We start from the raw sequence: 25,895 nt of genomic DNA, 5'->3' as shown, positions 1-25,895 counted from the left end.
CACTTACCACAAATGCCAAGAATAGGCAAGAATTATACAGATTAAATGTTTTAAAAATTGGAATATCAAAAGGATTGTATCTAACCTGGGATACAGACTATATAAAGGAGGCTAAATACAACAAATCTTTAAACCATGGATATCAATGTAACCTAGGGGATATTGTGCAATGATGATGTCACTGCCAAACCAGTGGGTGAAGGTATTGCTTGCATTAAAGACATGGATTCAAATTCCAACATGGGAACTGGTGTCATTTCAATTCAACTAATAAATCAACTGTAAAATTAGATGCCTCCATGAACGAAAGATACACAAGGGCAAAATTCCATTAATTTCATTGCTCAGAATATCCTAATCAGTTATTACTTGGTTCAATAACATGGATAATATTTCCATAATATTTCAACTATACTGAAATGCTTATGTTTTTAAATTCAGATGACTTTTCCGAAAAAGATTTGTTAAATTATAAAAATTGAAGAGTACCAGAAATATTATATTCAGCAAAAGGTTGCGATAAACATTCATTGCTGTCGGTGGGTTTTATTTTGAAACAACTCACTGATCAGTGAATGCAAACTGCAGCCCAAATATCTCTGTTCTTGGACAAAACTTGAACATTTGTAACAGGAGCTAAGTATTTCCCATCGTTGTCAAAAAGGTTAAACCATTCATGTACATACTTCTCAGAGTAAAAATTAAGTTTTAACAGTAACTTTTTTTGTACATTATTGCATTTTCCACTTGACATTTTCAGCTAAACTCTTTTTCTCATGGGATGATATTGTAAAACTTGGATTTGTGTTCAATAAAGATTAAGTTATTATACAGGATCCAGCCCATTTAAACTCATTTTCCTACATTTTTCTATATTTGCATTGGTCACTTCAACAACTTTTTTTTAACTCATTCATGGGATGTGGGTGTCACTGGCTGGGCTAGCATTTATTGCCCAACCCTAATTGCCCAGAGCAGCAGCTAAAGGTTAACCACGTTACTGTAAGCCTGGAATCACATGTAGGCCAGACCAGGTAAAGATGGCAGTTTCCTTCCCTAAACGGACGTTATTGAACCAGATGGGTTTTCCCAACAATCGACAATGGATTCATGGTCATCATTAAACACTTCATTCAGATTTCCTTTTATTCAATTCAAATTCTGCAGGATTATGAACCATGAAATCAAATTAGAGCTGAATATTTTAGATAATGAACCCAACACATTTGTTGCTTTTGGCATCCATAAAAGGACAGATGCATGAGGCCAACAGACATACTAAGATGCTCATGTTGCTGATGTCTTATGCATAAAATGAGATTATCATGAGACTAATAATGCACCTACACTGTCAAGTTGCAGAAAGTTAATATACTGCAGAGTTTTGAACCAGCTGGTGTATGGAATCTGCCAAAGAGAAGGCCAGTAAGATAAGCATTCAGGTAGTTGGAACATGCCTATCTTGATGGATGTTGATAATTATTTCAGCAACAAATGAATAGAGAGGATGTACGGGATGGACATCACAAATGCAAGTCAGTGGTCCTTTACATGTACAGGACATAGGGTCTGGAGTTCAGTCAAACAGAAAGCCAGAACTATTATATCTGGTCCATCCTGACAGTTTCCCAGTGGGGTTGTAATTAATGAGAAAGGGTTACAGTTTGTCAAAGGGTCAATAACCATAACTGGAAAAGGTTGTAGTTCATCTGCAGTTCAATGTCAGAACAAGGAATTGAAGTAGGAATTGTTTGAATATATGAGGAAGTGAATCCATGTTTTCTTATGATATCACCAAAAGCCAAAACATAAAAGAGGTAGTGGAGGTGGCAAAGGCTAGACTCTTGGTGGCTAACTAGAAGGAGTAGTGCAGGGATAAAAAGATAATATGTTACTTCTTATGATTTGGTTACAATTGGATATATAAAGTATGGTACCAAACAAAGCTATTCCAACTGAGCAAGATGATAGAGGGCAGGTATTAGTCAACTTTTTTGAGGACTATAGGGAGGTTCAGAGGGTTGAAAGAGGAATTGTGATCACAGAATGTCATTTGTAACTTTACTTAGTGATATTGAACTGCTGTGATGGGGTGAAAAGCTGACTACATATTCATGGAGCTGCAGCAAAGATGGCATGGTGTTAAGAGGAGAGGTTGGAGATAGGTACTTCCTTTCAGGAGAGACCTGATGATGGAGCTTTTGAAAAGAAAATGGTTAGGATCTGAGAAGAAGAAACTATTTGTGACATAGCTTACCATGAGGATAGGGGAACAGGCTAGGTAATCATCAGTTTCTTCTGTGTGGTTATAAGCAGGACTCAAAATACATGAGGACAGCAGGTGAATGAATTCCCAAAACACTTAGGAAAATTCAATTAGAGGCACCAGTTCAAGAAATGTCACCCCAGAATGGACAGAATTAGTGAGAAGGCAAAGAGTTTTCAGAAAGCAAAACTGGAGTTTGTGGAGGTTAAAACTTCCTCTTGCCAGCAGTTTCATCTCCCATAACTCGGGTGGACGGTGTGTTGAGCAGAGTGAAAGACAGCAAGGGAAGCTAATGATAGAGGAGGAGGCAAAGGAGATGAGCTGGGCATGGGGGGTGAGGGGAGATGGAGAGAGCGTGAGAGCGCAAGAAAACAAGCGAGTGCGCGAGAGCGCAACACAGAGACACATACACACAGACACAGACACACATACACACATACACATACAAAGGCAGTGTGCGAGCACCAGAGAGACAGAGCGCGAGAGAGACAGAAAGAAAGATGGGGAGGAGGTCACTGGGGAGACCCTATAATAAAACATGTGTGGAATGAAAAGTGTCAGGAGGAGGGAAGGTGGAATACACTGAGTACCTACTGAGGCAGTAAGCCAAGGTGGAAGGGTGAGGAAAAATGGAGAGAGCTGATGGAAAGCGGAAATAGTGAGAGTCTGCAGCAGGGAAGGGGGAAAGGGAGGCTGCAAAGGGGAAGGAATTACTTTTTTTAAAAAAAACTTTTGTAGAGATCTTATGCCCTTTAAGTTGCCAATTTAAATACTGTGTAATCTAAGGAATTAACACTTGCCTTGCTGTAGCAGATGCAAGTTCAGTATCATAGAATCCCTATGAATCCCAAATGGAAGAGGCCATTTGGCCATTGAGTCTGCACCAATCCTCTGGACAGCATCCCACCCTAATCGACCACATCCCTAGTCATTACAGGGCAACTTACCATGGTGAACCTACCTAGTGTGCACGGTTGATAGTTTTTGAGAATATTAATGCATTCTTCTCATTTTGCTTCTATGAGAAGCAAAATGTTAAAAATACAGAATATTATGTTACCATGTGACTGCATCACCTTATAAATAAGCTCATGAGAACAGAAATAAAAAATCCCTGAAAACACAGTTTGATAATGTTTCAAAGTGAGCCCAAGAAAAAATATTATTTGTGCCCTGACTGCAAATAAGTAACAGGTTTCATGAAGAAGGTATGTCTAGATAGGCATGAGGGGAGATAAAAGGGAGATTTGTGAAAAGTGCATGTGTAAGGCCAGGGCTCCCAGCTCCAGCCCTATTCAGGGTCCTAGCTCCCAGCCCTATTCCAGGTTCTAGCTCCCAGCCCTGCCGAGTTTTTACTATCCCTAAAGACCTCCCCCTTACTGAGGACAAATGATGAGTCCTCAGCAAAGGCCTTACCTTCATCCTCCCTGTCCAAACATCAACAAATTCAGTACACGTCACAACGGTGAACACTTCTTCCACTGCCTCTGCCTCAGAGCTTACTTTTTCCATCAAGACTCTCACCCACGTTCCGAGGATGACTTCGTCTGCCTCCAACACACCCAATCACCTGGTAACCCCATGCCAACCTGATACCCTCCCTCGACCTCTATTTCCAACTGCCACCGAGACATTGACTGCCTCAACCTGTCTGCCCCGCTCATCCCCCAATCACCTAACCATCTCCCAGATTGTTCACAACGTCATAACCTCAGGGATCTCCCACCCACAGCTTCCCACCTCATAGTTCGGGAACCCTGCACCGCCCGATTCTACCTCCTACCCAAGATCCAAAAGCCTGACTACCCCGGCCGACCTATTGTCCCAGCCTGTTCCTGCCCCACCGAATTCATCTCCAACTACTTCAATACTGTCCTATTCCCCCAGTCCAGTAACTTCCCACATATGTCCGGAATACCACCCACACCCTCCACATCCTCCAAGACTTCCGTTTTCCTGGCCCCCAACGCCTCATCTTCACCATGGACATCAAATCCCTCTACACCTCCATCCAACACGACCAGGGCTTCCAAGCTCTCTGTTTCTTCCTTTCCGGATGCCCCCACCAGTACCCTTCCACTGACACTCTAATTCGTTTGGATGAACTAGTCTTCACCCTCAACAATTTCTCCTTCGTATCCTCTCACCTCCTCCAGACCAAAGGGATAGCCATGGGCACCTGTATGGGCCCCAGCTATGCCTGCCTCTTCGTCGGCTACGTGGAACAGTCCATCTTATGGAGTTACAGCGGCACCACTCCCCACCTTTTCCTCCGCTACATTGATGACTGCATCGGGACCACCTCGTACTCCCACGAGGATGTTGAACAGTTCAGTCAACTTCACCTACACATTCCACTCGGCCTTAAATTCACCTGGACCATCTCTGACACCCCCCTCCCTTTCCTGGACCTATCCATCTTCATCAACAATGACTGACTCAACACGGTTTTTTTTTTTACAAACTCACCAACTCCCACAGTTACCTGGATTAATACCTCCTCCCACCCTACCTCCTGCACAAATGCTATCCCGATTCCCAATTCCTCCGCCACATCTGCTCCCAGGAGGACCAATTCCACCACAGAACACACCAGATGGCCTCCTGCTTTAATGACCACAATTTCCCCTCCCACATAGTTGATGATGCCCTCCAACACATCTCCCAGATAGCCATCTATCATGTGTCGATTGAACTTTCCAAAAATAATTTAACAGTCAATCGACTAAACAAGGTTTATCAGAGGGGTGGAATTGCTTGATTTGGAGAGTTGGAGCAGGTGCCAAGATGACACTTAACTACACTTGTGCTTGCAATACTTTAGACTCATCAGATTAACTATGTAGGTAAGTAATGTTGTGTACTGTATTCCCCAACACCTAACCATGCAACGGTGACAAAGGTGCTCTCATGGTCATTTGTGCTAATGAGCTGACATTGGCTAATGATAAGAATCTTTGAGTTTAACCATAATTAATCCTGGAAGATACTTCAAATTCCAAGTTATGGTCTTATGGTAAATCTCAGCCACGTCCTAAACCTCCACCCTCAAACCCCACCCCTCCAACTGCAACAAGGAGAGAAACCCCCGGTCTTCACCTTCCACCCCACCAACCTCCGCATACTTTGCATCATCTACTGACATTTCCTCCTCCATTGCCACTCCCTCACCACCCAATGCCTGGAGGAAGGACGCCTCATCTTCCGCCTTGGGACCCTTCAACCCCAGGACATCAATGTAGACTTCATCAGTTTCCTCATTTCCCTTCCCACCCACCTTCTCCCAGTTCCAACCTTCCAGCTCAGCACCATACTCGGTATTTTTACTAAACACTTTTGCATACTAATAGCACGTTTATTTTATTACATTATTGACCTCTCTGCCATATTTGGCACAATCTTTTACAGAGAAAATTACTTTTAGAAGCAAATATATTAAAATACTTGAGCATAGACAATAGGCTAGGAAGAAAGAACAAAAATACATATTTATTACAGCAAATGCTTTTTTGTAATTTCAATTATTTGTAAACATGTACTCACTGTTCACTGAGTTCATCTGAAGCACTGATGAGGATTCCAAATGCTGTACACCTGTACCTACAGAAGATTCAGAAAAAGTCGTCAAATAAAGCCATATGTGCCAAGAGCCAGGTAATCTATGTGCTAGATTATATTGAAAAGACATTCTCCCAGATAGCCATCTATCATGTGTCGATTGAACTTTCCAAAAATAATTGAACAGTCAATCGACTAAACAAGGTTTATCAGAGGGGTGGAATTGCTTGATTTGGAGAGTTGGAGCAGGTGCCAAGATGACACTTAACTACACTTGTGCTTGCAATACTTTAGACTCATCAGATTAACTATGTAGGTAAGTAATGTTGTGTACTGTATTCCCCAACACCTAACCATGCAACGGTGACAAAGGTGCTCTCATGGTCATTTGTGCTAATGAGCTGACATTAGCTAATGATAAGAATCTTTGAGTTTATCCATAATTAATCCTGGAAGATACTTCAAATTCCAAGTTAACCTGAAGCTAAGAGATTCAGAGCGTGGAACTAGAATCACACAACAGCCAGCATGGGTAGAGATAATAGGTTGTCTTCCCTGATGGACATTAATGAATAATGAGTTTTGAAGACAATCCAGTAGTTTCTTACAAATATTTTTCTGACAATCACCACAAATAACCAAACTGATTAAATTCAATTTTACAACTGCGGTGGTGGCAGTTGAACTCATAACCCCTTGGGTTATTAGCCCAAAAGCACAACTAAATAGTTACCAAACTTCAATCATTGATTGATTGATTGACTTTAACAATCAGTCATCACAAATCAGTAACAGATGCCATGCCCACTGTAATTGCTTTGTACAGTTATCAATATACTTTAGATTCAGAACTAAGGTTCAAAGGTTAGCCAAGTGTTAGGAATCTAATAACCTAACAAATAGTAAATCTTCAAAGGTTTCAATAGATTTGCTTTGGTAAGGATTTCCACTAAGAGTCAGAGTCATATAGTATGGAAACAGACCCTTCGGTCCAACTCATCCATTAGTTTCCCAAAGTAAACTACTCCCATTTTCCTGCATTTGGCCCTTATCTCTCTAAACCTTTCCTATTATGTATATATCTAAAATGTCTTTTAAATGTTGTAACCATACCTGCATCTATCACTTCCACTGGCAGTTCATTCCACACACAAACCACCCTCAGTGAAACATTTGCCGCTCAGATCTCTAATTCTTTCTCCTCTCTCCTTAAAAATATGCCCCTGGTTTTGAACTCACCCATCTCAGAGAAAAGATCTTTCCTATTCATCTTATCTATGTTCCTTGTAATTTTATTACCCGTAAAAGGTCACTCCACAACCTTATGCTTTTGAGGGCAAGTAGTCTCTTATAACTCAATCCCTTCAATCCTGGCAACATCCTGGTAAATCTTTTCTAAATCCTACCCGTGCTGCAACTTTCAAAGAACTATCTGAACCCTGGGTGTCTATTCGACGACACTACCCAGAGCCCTACCATTAACTCTACAAACCCTGCCCTTGTTTGTTTTACCAAAATGCAACTACTCACAGTTATCCATATTGAACATCATCTGCCACTCCTCAGCCCATTGATCCAATTGATCAAGATCTCTTTGTAATCTTAAATAACCTTCCTCACTGTCCACTATACCACCAATTTTGAGGTCACCCTCAAACTTACTATTCATGCCTCCTAAATTCTCATCCAAATCATTTATATAAATTAGAAACAAAAGTGGACCCAGCACCAATCCTTGTGGAACTGTAATTTGATTTGAAGCAAACCCACAACCACTACCACCAATAAGAACAAGGGCAGTAAATGCATGGGAATACCACCTGCTCCTGGAAGTTCCCTCTGAACCATTCACTATTACTAATTTGGAAATATATCACTGTTCCCTCAGTGTTGCTGAGTCAAAATCATGGAACTCCCTCCCAAACAACACTATGGGTGTATCTACACTAAATGGATTGCTATATTTCAAGAAAACAGCTCACCACCACTTTCTAAAGGGCAACTAGGATAAGCAACAAAGCCAGCGGACAAAGGGGGCGCAGTGGTAGTCTGGCGCACTGACCTCTACATCGCTGAAGCCAAACGCCAACTTGAGGACACCTCTTCCTACCGCCCCCTTGACCATGACCCCACCCCCCATCACCAAACCATCATCTCCCAGACCATACAGAACCTCATCACCTCAGGAGATCTCCCAACCACAGCTTCCAACCTCATAGTCCGGGAACCCCGCACTGCCCGGTTCTACCTCCTTCCCAAGATCCACAGCCTGACCACCCTGGCCGACCCATTGTCTCAGCATGCTCCTGCCCCACTGAACTCATCTCTACCTACCTCGACACTGTCCTATCCCCCCTAGTCCAGGAACTCCCCACATACGTTCGAGACACCACCCACGCCCTCCACCTCCTCCAAGACTTCCGTTTCCCCGGCCCCCAACGCCTCATCTTCACCATGGATATCCAATCCCTCTACACCTCCATCCGCCATGACCAGGGCCTCCAAGCCCTCCGTTTTTTCCTCTCCAGACGTTCCCAACAGTACCCCTCCACCGACACTCTCATTCGTTTGGCCGAACTGGTCCTCACCCTTAACAATTTCTCCTTTGAATCCTCCCACTTCCTCCAGACCAAAGGGGTAGCCATGGGCACACGTATGGGCCCCAGCTATGCCTGTCTCTTTGTTGGCTACGTAGAGCAGTTGATCTTCCGTAATTACACCGGCACCACTCCCCACCTCTTCCTCCGCTACATTGATGACTGCATTGGCGCCACCTCGTGCTCCCGCGAGGAGGTTGAGCAATTCATCAACTTCACCAACACATTCCACCCTGACCTTAAATTTACCTGGACCATCTCTGACACCTCCCTCCCCTTCCTGGACCTCTCCATCTCCATTAATAACGACCGACTTGACACTGACATTTTTTACAAACCCACCGACTCCAACAGCTACCTGGATTACAGCTCTTCCCACCCTACCTCTTGCAAAAATGCCATCCCGTATTCCCAATTCCTCCGCCTCCGCCGTATCTGCTCCCAGATAGAACACACCATAGAACACACCAGATGGCCTCCTTCTTTAGAGACCGCAATTTCCCTTCCCACGTGGTTAAAGATGCCCTCCAAAGCATCTCGTCCACATCCCGCACCTCCGCCCTCAGACCCAACCCCTCCAACCGCAACAAGGGCAGAACGCCCCTGGTGCTCACCTTCCACCCTACCAACCTTCGCATAAACCAAATCATCCGCCGACATTTCTGCCACCTCCAAACAGACCCCACCACCAGGGATATATTTCCCTCCCCACCCCTCTCCGCCTTCCGCAAAGACCGTTCCCTCCGTGACTACCTGGTCAGGTCCACGCCCCCCTACGACCCACCCTCCCATCCTGGCACTTTCCCCTGCCACCGCAGGAACTGTAAAACCTGTGCCCACACCTCCTCCCTCACCTCCATCCAAGGCCCTAAAGGAGCCTTCCACATCCATCAAAGTTTTAGCTGCACATCCACTAATATCATTTATTGTATCCGTTGCTCCCGATCCGGTCTCCTCTACATTGGGGAGACTGGGCGCCTCCTAGCAGAGCACTTTAGGGAACATCTCCGAGACACCCGTACCAATCAACCAAACCGCCCCGTGGCTCAACATTTCAACTCCCCCTCCCACTCTGCCGAGGATATGGAGGTGCTGGGCCTCCTCCACCGCCGCTCCCTCACCACCAGACGCCTGGAGGAGGAACGCCTCATCTTCCGCCTCGGAACACTTCAACCCCAGGGCATCAATGTGGATTTCAACAGCTTCCTCATTTCCCCTTCCCCCACCTCCTCCTAGTTTCTAACCTCCAGCAAAACTGTCCCCTTGACTTGTCCGGACTTGTCGGACCTGCCCAGCTCCTTTTCCACCTATCCACTCCACCCTCTCCTCCCTGACCTATCACCTTCATCTCCTCCCCCACTGACCTATTGTACTCTATGCTACTCTATCCCCACCCCCACCCTCCTCTAGCTTATCTCTCCACGCTTCAGGCTCTCTGCCTTTATTCCTGATGAAGGGCTTTTGCCCGAAACGTCGATTTTGAAGCTCCTCGGATGCTGCCTGAATTGCTGTGCTCTTCCAGCACCACTGATCCAGAATCTGGTTTCCAGCATCTGCAGTCATTGTTTTTACCTCAACAATTGCCCAACCCAGAGTGCTCCGATACCATGCATGAAGTTTAAAAAAAAACTTTAAAATGAAGACAACTTTAAAAATTGGGTGGTACGTGTATGGAATGAACTGCCAGAGGAAGTGGTGGAGGCTAGTATAATTGCAACATTTAAAAGGCATCTAGATTGGTATATGAATAGCAAGGGTTCGGAGGGATATGGGCCAGGTGCTGGCAGGTGGGACTAGGTTGGGTTGGGATATCTGGTCGGCCGAAGAGTCTGTTTCCATGCTGTATGACTCTATAAAAGACCCACATTGTTGCCTCACAAAAAAAATAAGCCCACTGGTGGGAGGAATCTTCTTGAAGCCTTCAAACCCCAGAGCTTTTCTCTCATGTTGGCAGCTGGGAAATAGAAATTAGAATCAAAAGAATCCAGGATAGAAGAAATGGTCTCCAAAGTCTTGGAAATCATATCTAAAGCATTGAAAGTACAGTCCAAGAACAAGCACCATGAGCAAACATCTCCCACCCAAGTTTTTAAAAATGCCAACATATCACTGTGTGTAAAAGCATTTCTAAGGGCTGTTATCAATTAGTGATTGTGTCCTTGCTTGCAGACCAGAAGGTCCAGGTTGAAGTTCCAACTTGGCACAGAAGATAATCATGACATGCCCAAATAGTCTGATTAAAATATTTTAAGGGTTTCCCAGCCTGTCCATTTCTCAGTGCTCCTGATCTCCACTATCCTCTCACTTAGTTTCACCTGACCAGTTTCAGCGAGCCCAGGAAACAAGTGAACGGACAACTGAATTCTGAATCCAAGTTAACAATGGAGTCAATTGCTTCTTAAAAAATTGTCTGTCATGACCCTGGTTATCCCAGGGGATTTGGATGGGTGGTAGTGGTAGTGATGGTTCACAAGTTAAATGCTGAAGTTAAGTTGTTCTGCCAGCCTCTGCACTGAACTATTAATGGCTCCTAGGGGTTCTTTTTAATTCTTACCCTTTTCAGTGGTACAGACCTGCTACTTCCTGGATTGCAGTCTATGTACTAACTGCCTTGAGTCTAACAGTAACACTTGTGCTGCCTGGAGCCACTACAGCTTCTGTAATATCCCAGCTTCAAAACACAGCTATTTGACCCAGTAAAGACAAAACTGAAAGTATAGAACCTTCTTAAACTTCACCCAATTTCCAAGATGATGCAGCCTGCACTGAATTAGATGAAAATGGAAAAAAAAGTTATGGAATTTTACCATTAATCCAATAATTTATAATACTGCTGTTTATAAGCTCTGGGCACTCAGTGGATGTATGATCAGGGTCTCAACAGCAACTTTTAAATTATTAAACTGCTTTGCTTAGCATCAGAATTAACATTAATAGGTTTTAATTCTTTTAATGATTTTACTGTTCATCCCCTTGCTTTTATAATCCAAGAATGATTGTATCTCAAATGTTGGTACTTCGATTCTACCTTGCCCATCCATTTCCAAACCAGCAATTCAGTAAAAAGAATTGCATAACTTTAAAAAAAATTTTCACCTAATTCTGGCCACCCTTTGGAAAATGAGAAGATCTTGGAGTGCACATGGTGGAGATTTACCAGAATAATTTCAGAGAGGAGGGAGGTGGAAGATTTAGAGATGTTGCCCAAGGTTTTGTTTTTGAACTTTTGATATTCTTGGCATACTATTGACTTTGGAGTGGTTGGCATAATTCCAAATTTGAATGGGATATGAAACTTGGAAGCATGGTTAACTGCAAGAAAGATAGTGTAGAACGTCAAAAGATATCCTTTTGTAAGTTGATGGAGGTAAATAGGTGGCAGATAAAGCTTAGTATGGAATAGTATAAGGTGATACATTTTGGTTGTAAGAATGTGGAGAACAAACTTTAAATAAAGAGTACAGTCCTAAAATGGGTACTGGAGCAGTGTATATGTACATATGTTTAGATTAGAGTGGTGCTGGAAAAGCATAGCAGTTCAGGCACTCTGTCTGTATTCCTGATGAAGGTCTTTTGCCCAAAACGTCGATTTTACTGCTCCTCGGATGCTGCCTGAACTGCTGTGCTTTTCCAGCACTACTCTAATCTAAACTCTGATTTCCAGCATCTGCAGTCATTGTTTTTACCTGTATGTACATATGCATAGCTCACACTAAAGTGGGTAGGACAGGTTGAGACAGCAGTATATAGAAAATCAAGGAGGTTGTGATGAACTTATTAAATACACTCTTTTGGCCTCAGCAGCAGTACTGCATCCAGTTTGGGTGAACACTTTGGGAAGGAGGTGAAGGTGTTGACAGACTGCAGAATAGGTTTACAAGAACGGGCCCAGGGGTAAGAGGGTTGAGTTGTGAAGATAGTCCCAGACTGTATAATCTGTTTTCACTGGAAAATAGAAGCCTGAGAAGGGACCTGACTAAAGTATTCAAAGTCAAGGAAGATCTGGATAGCATAAGTAAGGAAAAAAAATGTTTCCATCTCTGAAAGGATTGAGAACAAGAGAGCAGAAAACTAAAGCAATTGCTAAAGCAGCAAAAAAGTGATAATGGGAAAAAGCTTTTTGACAGTGAATGGGTAGGATGCAGAATGCAAAGGCTAAGTGTATGTTGGCAGCAGGCTCAGTTAAGGAACTTAAAGGGGAATTAGATGGTTACTTCAAAACAAACAATGTGTAGAATAATGGGGGAAGGCAGGAGAATGCACTCAATGAGATGATCATTTGGAGAGCCTGTCCAGATATGTAAGGGCTTAATGGCCTTCTTCTGCACAGTAATCATTCTGTGATTCTGCGAGTTTAGGGTGGAGAAGCTGGAACTGTTTTAGAAGCATAGATTGATTTGGGACTTGATAGAGGTGTGAAACATAGTAATGGATAAAGAAAGGTTGATCCTACTAGCTGATGGTACAAGGACCAGAGAACACAAATAAAGTTTTGGGCAAGAACTACAGAGGGCAGTGTGAGAAAATGTTTTACACACAAAGTGATAGTGACCTAAAACCTGTTGCCTATCAGGTATTGGAAGCAGATATTATGCACAACTTCAAAAGAAAATTGAATGGATACTGAAGAGAAAATAAACTTGTGGGACTGCAGGGATAGAGTGCAGAATGGATCTGATTGGATTACTGCATAGGGAGCGGTTATGGACTTGATGCGCAAAATAACCTCATGTGTTGAAATAGCTGTGTGCACGTTTTTAAATATATTCTAGTATGCAAAAAATTAAAATAAATGAAGTGCCATGAATAAAATAGAATTATCAAATAGCACTGCAGCTATGATTATGCATGAACCTGCTTTTTTATGTAAATTAAGTGATCCGTTATCATTTTCATGAACAAAACAAATTGAAATCCCCATCCTCTAATAGTAATGTTATTGTTTCTTTAATCTTCTGTTATTCTCTTCCTGCAATCTTCTTAAATTCGTTTTTCATTGGGTCAGTGTCTGACTCATTCATTCTGCAAATCTCAAATTCACTTTGTTTCAGAGATGCTCCAATATTTGTTGATGCTCTTGTACTCTCATTTATTTTAGTTTTAAAGTCTAAACATTTTTGCGAATTTGAGGGTAGGTGATATTTATTGAGTCAAAGGTGTATCCCAGGAGCTGACAGGGTGCAGTTTATGTGGAAGTAGTCACTCTAGGGTGTTGAATAGCTAAGGTTACAGGGAGATGAAAGTAGTCCTGGAACTCTGACATTGTGTTTTAGTACTTTGGAAGCACTGTCAGCTTGTTGCATCCATGGTCGACGGCAACAGTGGTATTCACAGGATGAGACGCAAAGCCTTAAGTAATCATAGGGAGGGCGTTGGTTAACTCCCAAAGTTAGAGAGGCAAAGGCTCTGTCAAGGTTTCCAAAATACTTAGTAACAGATAATACACAAGTGATTTACTACGATCTGTCATGAATAAATGCAAAGATGTATCATGTATAGATGTTGGACATGGCTGTTGCTGGGTGACCAGCATTTATTGCTGGTCCCTAATTGTCCAGCAACTGACAGAGTTTTAGCACCTGAGAGCTTTGTTCGTCTACACCTCTATTATTTCTCAGTCACACTCTGTTGTCTGTTCATACTCTATGAATTCCCCTTGACCCCACGTTGTTATTTCCCATTTGTCTCTTTCACTTTTTAACTAACCCAATATATTCTGTCCAATTCAGGTTCACCCCACAGGAAAGGCATGAAACATTCACTCTGACAATGTAATGTGTAATAAACTCCCTTAAAATACTTTAGGAAAAATAGGTTTATTTTGAAATGTGGAAATCTGATGCAGAATAAGCCGTATTACTAGTAATAATTCAAGGTTTTCAAAGTATGAGTTCACATTAAACCCCTTATCTGTTCGAAAAAGTAATTGTACCAATTAAAAAACCATTTGTTGGCCTGAATGGATACTAAATATGGGCCCAGCAGATGGTCATTCACACAATGTCTGCTGCAACATGCTCAACATCTGTCCAGTAAGCTGACCAGATGGTTAAAGACAGACCTGGGTTGATGCAGGACAGTGTCATTAAGACAGCCTGTATAGGGAAAGAATCACATCAACTGTTAATATTTTGAATAGTTTATCAAATATCATCTCAGCGCAATGATTTACAATGGAAATAGCTGTACAAAATTAAAACCAAGCTGATGCTACAACTAGCTCTGAAATTAGAGAATAGATGCCTTTGCCAAAAATTGACCTGATCAACTAATTGCCTTGATCCAAGTGATAACCTTTTTCTTCTTTTACTGTAGCTTGAACTAGGTACAGCTACCATGAATTAATTTGTTGTGATTTTCTGAATTTCCAATTGAGGTAGAAGGGCAGATTAATTATGATTCACTAAAAATCAATTTATAATTGTACAAAAAAATCATAGGCTGCCCATCCTTGATTTTCTATGATTTGTTGTCTTCTCAGTGGGAATCCACTATTGCAGGATGGTGGAATTGTCATTTTAAGCCAATTACACATATTTTCTACTCTTGTGATGTGGCAGTTGTTGGTCACTATCAGCATTCTGTGCTCATTCTAATTGTCCTTGAGAAGTGGTAAGTTGCCTTCTTGAACCATTGTTCATTTGGTGAAGGTGTTAAGAGAGTTACAGAATTTTGTCCCAGTGTTTCCCAACATAATTCCAAATAAAGGATGATGTGTTGCTCAGAAGGGAACCTACAAATGGTTGTGTCCCCATGTATCTGCTGCCCTTGACCTTCAAAGTGGCACAGCCTCCAGGTTTGCAAGGTGCTGTCAAAGGTGCCTTGGTGGTTTGCAGTAGTACATCTTGTAGATGGCCCACACTGCTACCACCGTGCTGGTGGGAGTGATTGTTTAAAGTGGTGGTTGGGCTGCTGATCAAGTAGGCTGCTTTATTTATAATGTATCAAACATTGTTTAAGCTACACTCATTCAAGCAAATGGAGAGTATTCTATCACATTCCTGACTTGTGCCTTGCAGATGTTGGACAGGTTTGATGACCAGGTGATGAGTTCGTATCTGCTGAATTTCCAGCCTCTGACTTACTCTCACAGCTAACAATACTTAAAAGGCTGATCCAGTTCAGTTTTGGATTAATGGTAACCCACAGGATGTTGAAATTGAAAGATTCTGCAATGGGATTACCACTGAATGACATGGGGAGATAGTTGGAATCCCTATTTTTGGAAATGATTACTGCTTGGCTGACACTTACATAGCTGGAAATGTGTTGCTGGAAAAGCGCAGCAGGTCAGGCAGCATCCAGGGAACAGGAGAATCGACGTTTCGGGCATAAGCCCTTCTTCAGGATAGTATAAGCATTTCTTATTATGTACCAGCCAGAACCTGAATGTTATTCAAGTCTTGCTGCATACGGAAATGGACTGCTTCAGTATCTGATATGTTCCACATGGAACTGAACATAGACCATGTGGAACAAAAGGGAGGAAGGGAGGAAATACCTTCTATATGCAATTTTTCTTCACTGTGGTTATAAAAATGCAAGAGCTGAAAATGTGTTGCTGGAAAAGCGCAGCAGGTCAGGCAGCATCTAGGGAACAGGAGAATCGACGTTTTGGGCATGAGCCCTTCCTGAAGAAGGGCTCATGCCCGAAACGTCGATTCTCCTGTTCCCTAGATGCTGCCTGACCTGCTGCGCTTTTCCAGCAACACATTTTCAGCTCTGATCTCCAGCATCTGCAGTCCTCACTTTCTCCTATAAAAATGCAAGCTCCTGCAAGAATCATTTTTCTGAGTAGTGAAGTTTATTATTGTAGTTTTTAAAAAAAATACTCCATTTGTATCTCATCAGGTATTTAGAGTTCTACCTTTACATCTAACAGCAGTTACTTTTGTTGCAATATCATTTAAATTATCTTTTTGAAACCAAACTCCCACATGCGGTTTACAAATCTTTCTTGGTACTAACAACTACCAGTCGAATTATGAGACCATTAATGAAAATGTCAATCAATCATTAATGGTGGACTTGGATGGTAAATTTTTGAAATAGGTAGTTTGGCATTAAAAATATTTTAAAACTACATGCTATTAAAAGGATATATTTAGATCATATTATGTGTAGATTTGAGCTAATTTAATGGCCATAATTAACATAATTTAGAACAGAGTAAATGGTCACTTTCCTGCCAAACCAGAGATTCAAACATATTTAGCCATTTGTGAGGGAATAGAAACAGGCTAAAATGGCAAGTCATGTAAAGAAAGTTACCAAGCTTACCACTGGAATCAATCCCCCAGAACCCTTTCCCTTATACACCACTGAAACATTTCTTTTGTGAATAATTTTTCCTTTTTAAAAAAAACACATAGCTAAGCATTAGACAATAGGAAATTATGCATGGCAGCAGGATGAGAGATAGAGAAAGATAAAAGTCACTGAACATAGACTATGTGGGACAAAAGGGAGCAAGGGAGGAAATACCTTCTATGTGCAATCTTTCTTCACTGTGGTTTTAAAATGCAAGCTCCTGCAAGAATCATTTTTATGGGTAGTGAAGTTTATAATTGTAGTTTTTTAAAAAAGACATACTCCATGTGTATCTCATCAGGTATTTAGAGTGAAGGAGAAATTATATCATTCACACTGATTGTAGGTCATACATACAAGTTCAAATATCACATTTCTACATGTTAATTTGTTTATGCCATTTGAATACACACAATTCTTACTCAAACTTAAAATGTTACATGTAATGAAGAGCAATTTCCACAACCGTTCATTAAATTTTATATTTGGAAAACAAATTAAATATATGTATAAGTGGTAAACATATCTATTGTATAATTTTTTAAAAAGACAAAGCAAAAACCTGTAATAATTCAAATAGCAGTGATAAAGCAAAAAACATTTCTGACTAAAATGATAACTAAAATAATGCATTTCTCACAATAAAATAAACTGTTATAAAGTCTTTTCTGAGGTCCTTCACAACTGACTTTATTATGAGGTTTCACCAATTACATATAGTCATATTGTGGCTTTATTGTGATGAAACACTCACTTGTTTTATATTAAATATGCTTGTGATACAAAGTATGGCACAGAGTTACATAAGGTGATACTAAATCAGATCTCTTAAAAGGAGACAGGTGAGAGAAAGAGGTGGAGAGTGAAAGAAGAGAATTCTACAGTTTTGGACCTATGCCCCCAAGGTATACTTGGTGAAAGTTTAAGTCGCAACTCTTCCCAGAATTCAGTTCTGCTGAAGCTATTTATTTATTATCTTGTGCCTACAATTCCTAGGATTCATCTGCCTGAGTAAAGAGGAGCTCTGAAGAAGAGTCATAGTCAACTCAAAATGTTAACTCTGTTTTTCTGTATACAAATGCTGCCAGACCTGAATATTTACAGCACTTTGTTTTTATTTTATAAAAGAGAAATGGAAGGTGTTGATTACATCGCCTGCACAAATCAAAAGCAATGATTGTTTGCATGATTTGTTTTATACATAAAGCAGTCCAGGTTTTTCACCATTTGCAGAAATGCCAAGGTAGGTGGTTTGTACTTAGCAAATAAAGCAAACAGCATTTCATTTGTTGTTTTGCTCATACAACAGGAGGGTAGGGGGTGGGATAACTAACATTTTCCTTAGCATTACTGGCTGCAATGGGAATTGTAGGTTTTAATTAGAGTTGAACATTTAATGGAAGCAAGTTCAATTCCAATTAACTTCCATAACTGAAAAACAATGCTGATTTAGAAGCAAAATGGTAACTATGGGGTTCACATACATTCTTAATGTTTTTACTCTTTTCTGCTTGGAAAATAAGATTCTTGGCAAAAGGAGTAGTGAAGGCACACCTCAGCAACCTAAAAATCTTAATGTATTATGGCATTCACTCTCCCTATAATTCCATGGGAGTTGGTAGAAGGCACTTGAATATAGAGTTTGAAGTTGTGGTATCTCCAACCAACTTTTTTCTTATTGACTGCAGGCTCATTCTTCAAGCATTTTCCTTCACTGGGGCAAGTAACTGAAGTGAGATTTAAAATAAATATTTGCATTCTTTCCTGAAGTGTAGTTTGAGGTTGTCTAGTAACGTACTGTCCTTTTTCCATAACAAAGTCTCAGGGGGAAGTTAAGATAGAGGGGCATGATTGTCTCCCATATCACTATAGCTTTGTATGAGTGCTGCAAGAGCACAGCAATGTCCAGTACGCAGCCTTTCAGTGACTTTGGAGGAGGATCATTGCAACACTGCAGAGCTCAAGAAGAGTTAGATTTAGATTTTGGCAGAGACACATGAGCTACATGCTGAATCTTGGAGAGTCCATATGCATGGGGGTCCTTAAGAATAAAAAGCCAGTTATAGGAATTAATTGGGCTCTACGTACTGGAAAACACTTGGAAGGGCACTTAGCTATCAGGTCACTGCATATTGTGGTAAGAGTGGTCATTAAGCATACGGGCTGTACAGGGAGTCATTCTGCTAGCATTGCAGGGGTATAAACAGAATAGAGAAAGACATCCAAACACAACCAAACAGGAGGCCACATACAAAGGTGTGAAAGCAGCAGACAATGACGACAAGGATCCAGTAGTGATGGAGAGTAACACCCTTCACAGGAAGAGGACAGCCCCAGTAGAGCAAAAGGCAAAGGATGGTGGTGGGCGGGGGGGGGGGGGGGGGGGAGGGGTGGGGGCAGTAATGGAAGCCAAACAATCTACAGTCAAAGGTTAGACCACATTTGAGGGGACTGTAAACCAGTGCTGCAATCCCCTAACTCAGCAGACTGACGGTCAGTGATTTGTTTCCTTAGCATCAAACATCTCTCATATCTTGCAATACTGCTCACCAATTCCCTTCCAAAGCCTATGTGAGAAACCTGAACATTCAATTCCAGTTAGACATTATCTCAAAAGCACCAAGACAATGGCTTTGCCTTCAGTGCTCGATTTATCAAGGTGCAATGTCATCAACTGCACAAATCATTATGGTACCAACTGAATGCCCAGGGAGGTTCTTCAGGGATGTCCTGAAGAAGGGTTACACCCGAAACATCAACTTCTCCATCTCCTGATGTTGCCTGGCTTGCTGTGTTCTTCCAGGCACCTGCCTGTCTATCTTGGATTCCAGCAAGTGCAGTTTTTTTTTGTCTCTAACCAGGGAGGTTCCTCAACAGGATGAGCTTCCCCTCCCTCAATATTCAAATAATCAGCAATTAAAATATGTACGCCTGTTTTCCTGGTAAAATGACTCCTTCATCCTTCACCAGTCCTCGGTGCTGCAGTTATTAATTTCAGATCCCAAACTTCACGAATGGATTTCAGTAAATGAGGGATACGTCCTTAAAAGCTGACTCCACACCCCTCTACAAGAACCTGACAAAAAGGTACAAGAACCACAACACTTCCATATTAGGACAAGGATCGAGTCTGCCAGAGTCTGCGATTTGGACCAAACTGGTGGCCCTTGCGTAAACTTATGCTGGGATTTCTGAATCAGTGGCAGTTTGCAACACTCTCTAAAGCATGACCCTTCATTATGATGAAGAGGGTAAACTGCTGGGTAGACAGTTCATCAGAGAGGAGGATGAACATGCAAAACATAAATATGGCAGTACTTAATTCACAGTGATTGGCAAAGTTTGGCAGAGGTATTAAGCATCTGGTTTCAATTGTGGTGACCTTCTTACCCATATGGAGTGGCACTGTCTGAAATTTATTTTCAGCTGTTGAGAGAACCTTCCATTAAAGAATCAGCTTGAATATCTCAACTCAGGGGACACAATGGCCTAGTAGTATTATCGCTGGACTGTTAATCCAGAGACTCAGGTAAAATTCTGGAGACCCGGGTTTGAAAGCTGCCATGACAAATGGTGCAATTTGAATTCAATTTTCAAAACCTTGAATTAAGAGTCTAATGTTGACCACAAATCCATTGTCGATTGTTGGTAAATCCCAACTGTTTCACTAATGTCCTTTAGGGAAGGAAATGGTCATCCTTACTTGGTCTGGACTACATGTGACCTGAGACCCACAGGAATGTAGTAATTTTTACAGGGCGGGGATGGGAAGGTGTAGTCAAGGTAGCTGTTGAAGCCAGTGGGTTTCAAATAGATGTCTGTGTTGAGTTGGTAGCCAGAGACAGAGGTGTCCAGGAAGGGGAGGAAGGTATCAGAAATGGTTTGTCTGTGTGAATTTGAGGTCAGTGTGCAAGGTGTTGAAGTTGATGAACTTTTCAACCTCCTCAGGGGAGCACAAGATGGCACAGATACAGTCATCAGTGTAGTGAAGGAAAAGGTGGGGGATGGTGCCGGTGTAGCTATGGAAGATGGACTGTTCCACATTTTCTATGAAGAGGCAGGCATAGCTGGGCCACATGCCGGTGCCCATGGCTACCCCTCTTGTCTGTAGGAAGTGGGAAGATGCAAAGGAGAGGGTGTTGACAGTGCGGACCAATGCTACCAATTAAACGAGTGTCAGTGGAGGAGGACTGGTTGGGCTAGTGGGAGAGGTCTTTAGGCTTTTGTCATGGGGGATGGACATGTATAGGGACTGGATGTCCATGTCTGACAACTCCCTCCCCTTCCTGGACCTCTCTGGCTCTGTCTCCAGCAACGGACTCAATACAGACATCTATTTCAAACAGAATGACTCCCACAGCTACCTTGACTACACCTCCTCCCACCTCCACCTGCTGTAAAAACACAATCCCTTACTTCCAATTCCTCAGTCTCTGCCATATCTCCGCCCAAGGCCAATTCCACTCCAGAACTTCCCAGATCTCTTCCTATTTCAAGTACTGCAATTTCCCCTCCTACATGATCAACAATGCCTTCCATCACATCTTCTCCATTTCCTGCACCTCTACTCTTGAAACCCAGCTCCCCCCAACCACAAGGATGGAAACTCTTAGTCCTCATATTCCAACCCACAAATCTCCAGATATAGCACATTATCCTCTGCCATTTTCACCACCGACAGTCAGACCCCACCATCAAAAACATATTTCCCTCCCCACCCCATATGCATTCTGCAGAGACCATTCCCTCCACAACTCCCTCATTAGATCCGTGCTTCCCACCAACGCACCCTCTACACCTGGCAACTTCCCTGCCGCTGCAGGAGGTGCAAAACCTGTGTGCACACCTCCCCCCGCACCCTCACCTCCATCCAAGGCTCTAAAGGATCATTTCAAATCTGACAGAGATTTTTCTGCACATCCTCCCCCCTCAATTACTGCATCTGTTGCTCTCTATGTGGTCTCCTCTACATCAGAAAGACTAAGCACCAACTCATGGAGCGGTTCAGTGAACACTTCAGACCTGCAAGCACCAAACAACCTCAGTGTCCTGTGGACGACCACTTCAATTCCCCCTCATACATCCCCAAAGACATGCAAATCTTGGGCCATCTCCACCACCAAATGAAAGCCACCCGCTAACCGGAGGTAAAAAAACACTACCTTCTGCCTTGGAACCCTACAACCACACATCCATATCCCCACCTCATCCTAGATCTAACCCTCCAACTTGACCCCACCCTGTTGACCTGACCTTCCTGTCCATCTTCCTTCTCATCTATCTGCTCCACCCTCCCCACCGACCTATCACAATTACCTCCTACATGCATCCACCTACCTTCCCTCCAGCCACTAACCCCATCCCAGATTTCGCTCTCTGTTCTCTTCCTGATGTAGGGTTTATGCCCAAAACTTCAACTCTCCTGCTCCTCGGATGCTGCTTGATCTGCTTTGCTTTTTTCAGCACCACACGTTTTGACTCTGACGCTCCAGCAACTGTAGTCCTCACTCTCTCCTACTGGTTCACTCTGTGGCTAGCATAGAAAGGCTGAATACAACCAAGAGGATTTAAGGAGGTGAAATGTGTTTTTTCAGGTAACAATGTGATTGATCTTTCTGGGTCAAAGTCAGCCTTTTCTGGTAGTTTATGTATAGTGGATGACAGGGCAAAAGGGAATCCTACCTTGGTTTATGGGGTTGTGTAGATGTACCTGCCTCCATATTATGACTCACTGCATTTTGATTGGTAAACCATAATGCCAAAGACTAGGAAAGTTCAGTCCTGCTAAATTTTTGGAAAACCAAGGATGTATAAGCCAGATATAATTTCATCCCTAGAAGAAGTTATGTACCAATTGTGATGAGACTGTGCCCTTTATGAGAGGTATTCTGTGCTGTTTCTCCTACAATGGGGTGTTGCCACAATAGTGGTTCTTCAGACAAGCAGTTGGTAAACAGTTTTGTAGTTTTCTCTGGGTGATTTTCTTTTAATGAATCTAAAGAATCAATCTTGAGTGGGCAGGGTCAGGGCTCACACAGACGCAGGAAGGCTTTTTAGTTTTGCTTTCAGTTAGTTAGAATGTTTTTGCTGGCTACTAAGCTAAAAGCTCGAGTTCCCAGCTGCCACAATGAAAATAGTAAGACTTCCTCTTAAAAATCAAAAAGGAACAGATTTTTTTCTTTTTCTGAACTGGAAAAAGACAGCACATGAGAACCATAACTGGTTTGCTGAATTGTATTTTTGCCTATGGGTGGGTTTAAGGGATGCTGCCTATATTGGAACAGTTGATGGATTTGTGGATAAATAATACATTATCATTTTAAGTATTTCAATAGAGTTAAAGGTATGCAAATTCTTCTTTGTTTTGTATTTTAACTGTGTCGTAAGAATAAAGTGTATTTTGGTTAACAACTAGTGGTGAACCAATTGATTCACATCTAGAACATATGAACAGGCTGAGGCTGTTTTCTCTGGAACATCGGAGGCTGAGGGGTGACCTTAACAGAGGTTTACAAAATAATGAGGGGCATGGATAGGGTAAATGGGCAAAGTCTTTTCCCTGGAGTCGGGGAGTTCAGAAATAGAGGGCATAGGTTTAGGATGAGAGGGGAAAGTTATAAAAGAGACCCAAGGGGCAACTTTTTCACACAGAGGGTGGTACGGGTATGGAATGAGCTGTCAGATGAAGTGGTGGAAGCTGGTACAATTGCAACATTTAAGAGGCAGTTGGATGGGTATATGAATAGGAAGGGTTTGGAGGGATATGGGCCGGGTGCTGGCAGGTGGGACTAGATTGGGTTGGGATATCTGGTCGGCATGGATGAGTTGGACCGAAGGGTCTGTTTCCATGCTGTACATCTCTATGACTCTATAGCACTTACACTTGCCTTCAAATAAATCTAACAGTTAGGTCTCCGCTATTTCCTTACAATACTGTGAAGGCTCTAGTCTGGTCCATAACGTAACAAAGATTTCAGAATTTCCTGACCAATTTCCTCATACCATGTACAAACTGCTATTAGCTTTTACATTTAGAATTAGACTTTATTGTCACATGCACTTAAGTACAGGAGTACAGTGAAAAGTTTTCAATGTCGCCACACACAAGTACCTGGGTACAAAAACTTAAGAGCAATGTGGAAAGAACTAAGGAACAAAGTAAAACGTTATCCATTACAGTCACTCATGGCACAGTATGGAAAATAATTTTAAAAATTAAACATTACAGTCCTTTTTAGTATTAAATCTTTAAGTGCTTATTCATGCTAGGACCACACTTCCGACAAGGGCTCAATCTCCTCTGCTTCGGCACGCTTTTGCCACGCTGGCCTGACCGCTCCTGCTCTCATCATCGCTGCAGATGTTGGGGGAATCTCCATTGCCACATTGAGCTTGCTGCTGGGATCTCAGGTCTCCAAAGTCCTGATCCAGGCCTACAGCTGCTGCCACACACCAGATTGCCAAAGCCCTAATCCAGATGCCAGTGGCACAGTGACTTGTTTTTTTTTTAGATTAGATTACTTACAGTGTGGAAACAGGCCCTACGGCCCAACAAGTCCACACCGCCCCGCCGAAGCGCAACCCACCCATTCCCCTACATTTACCCCTTACCTAACACTACGGGCAATTCACCTGACATGCACATCTTTGGACTGTGGGAGGAAACCAGAGCACCCGGAGGAAACCCACGCAGACATGGGGAGAATGTGCAAACTCCACACAGTCAGTCTCCTGAGGCGGGAATTGAACCCGGGTTTCTAGCGCTGTGAGGCAGTAGTGCTAACCACTGTGCCGCCCACCGGTCTCGCCTTCAGTTTACGTGCTGGCATCAGGAACTCACTGATTGTTCCAGGCCAGGCCCCCAGCCCACTGCCTTGAACTGGACATCTAGCCGACTGCCTTGCATTGGACATATAGCCGACTGCCAAATTCAACCAGCCCATTCTGCTTCTGCTGCTCTCCAGAAGGCAAATTATTTGAAGAAAAATCTAAAAAAAACTAAAACTAAACAAAGAAAAAAAAAGAGAAAAAAAGTGAAGAGCAGATGGAGTGGAAAAACCTATTCTGTTGCCATCTTGCAGAGATGCCTTCATTTCCATAAAAGTGAGTTGTTCATTTTACGCCTTAGCTCTTCCATTACCTGATATGCCCTTCCTCAAACATAATCTATTGCTTGCAAACATGGTCAAAAAAGATGGAATATCTGCAGTTGTTGTTGCTATACCAGTAATAATAGGCTAATCTTGGATCATTCAACTGTTAACAGTACTTTTAATTTAGCACTGGTTGCCTCTTGGCTCCTTTACACTTCTTTGAGGTAGTCAGCTTGCAACATCATTCTGGGATGCAGTTATTTCACACATTTTTCCTCTTTCCAGCCATGGTGCATGCCTTCCTGAGGGAATTCAAGTAGGGTCAGTGAGTTTCACAGGATTTTTCAGATCAAAAATGAAGAATGGACAATTCTGTACCAGTAGGATTTAATCAGCGCATCATACCTTATAGTATTAAGATTCTATACGACTCTTGTTTGATGCTTCGTTTACCAAACCTCTTGACCAATATTGTGAAACATGTTGCTTTGATCGGAGCATTTTAAAAGGAGCTCTGTCCAATGTAGTAACCCTGCACCAAGATTTTCTCATTTATGAACTTATTCTTTTTGCTGAATTCAGAACTAACAGACAGGCGAAATCAGCTTAAATTCTAGTTCAAACCTTTTGTGGATAAAAACTTTTGAGAATTAATGGTTTCTGGTTGGCTTGTAGCATGTGGTAGGATGGGAAGCTGCATATTAATGAGATTAGATATACAGTCAATAAGGTAATTAACAAGCAGTAATCCCCCCTATAGAAATTGGTCACTCCTTAGTGAGAATTTTATCTTGATACCTGAAACTTACTGAAGATGCAAAGAGTTCCTCCCAATGTTGAGACAGGTCTCACTGAACTTCTCTTGTGGTTATGCCACATTTCTCATGAACGTCCATCATTCAGGACCCTAAGATTCCACTCCTAATTGTAAGCAGTAGAAAAAGAACCAAGGGCTTCAAAGTAAGTTCGCGAAGTAATTAAATAATAAATATAGATGTCTTTCCAAAGTGTAATCCACAAAGCACTTGGCATGCATCACAAACTGCATTTTGGAACTTCATCCAGTAGTAA

At 42.2% G+C, this 25,895-nt stretch overlaps 1 protein-coding gene across 5 annotated transcripts in view; it reads right to left on the bottom strand.

Annotated features, from left to right (window-relative positions):
* Positions 1–25,895, bottom strand: part of LOC122564841 (nuclear receptor subfamily 6 group A member 1) — a 426,486-nt gene that overhangs the window by 288,408 nt on the left and 112,183 nt on the right. For all 5 annotated transcript variants that reach the window (XM_043720165.2, XM_087998432.1, XM_043720172.2 and 2 more), the window contains one exon: positions 5,810–5,866. In XM_043720165.2, coding sequence (XP_043576100.1) covers positions 5,810–5,866 — 57 coding nt within the window. The remainder of the gene's footprint in view (positions 1–5,809; positions 5,867–25,895) is intronic.

This window comes from Chiloscyllium plagiosum, unplaced genomic scaffold, assembly GCF_037043375.1.
Source record: "Chiloscyllium plagiosum isolate Xiang-an unplaced genomic scaffold, Cpla_swu_hap1 HiC_scaffold_21, whole genome shotgun sequence".
Taxonomy (NCBI): domain Eukaryota; kingdom Metazoa; phylum Chordata; class Chondrichthyes; order Orectolobiformes; family Hemiscylliidae; genus Chiloscyllium; species Chiloscyllium plagiosum.
This window is presented reverse-complemented; position numbering and strand designations above follow the sequence as displayed.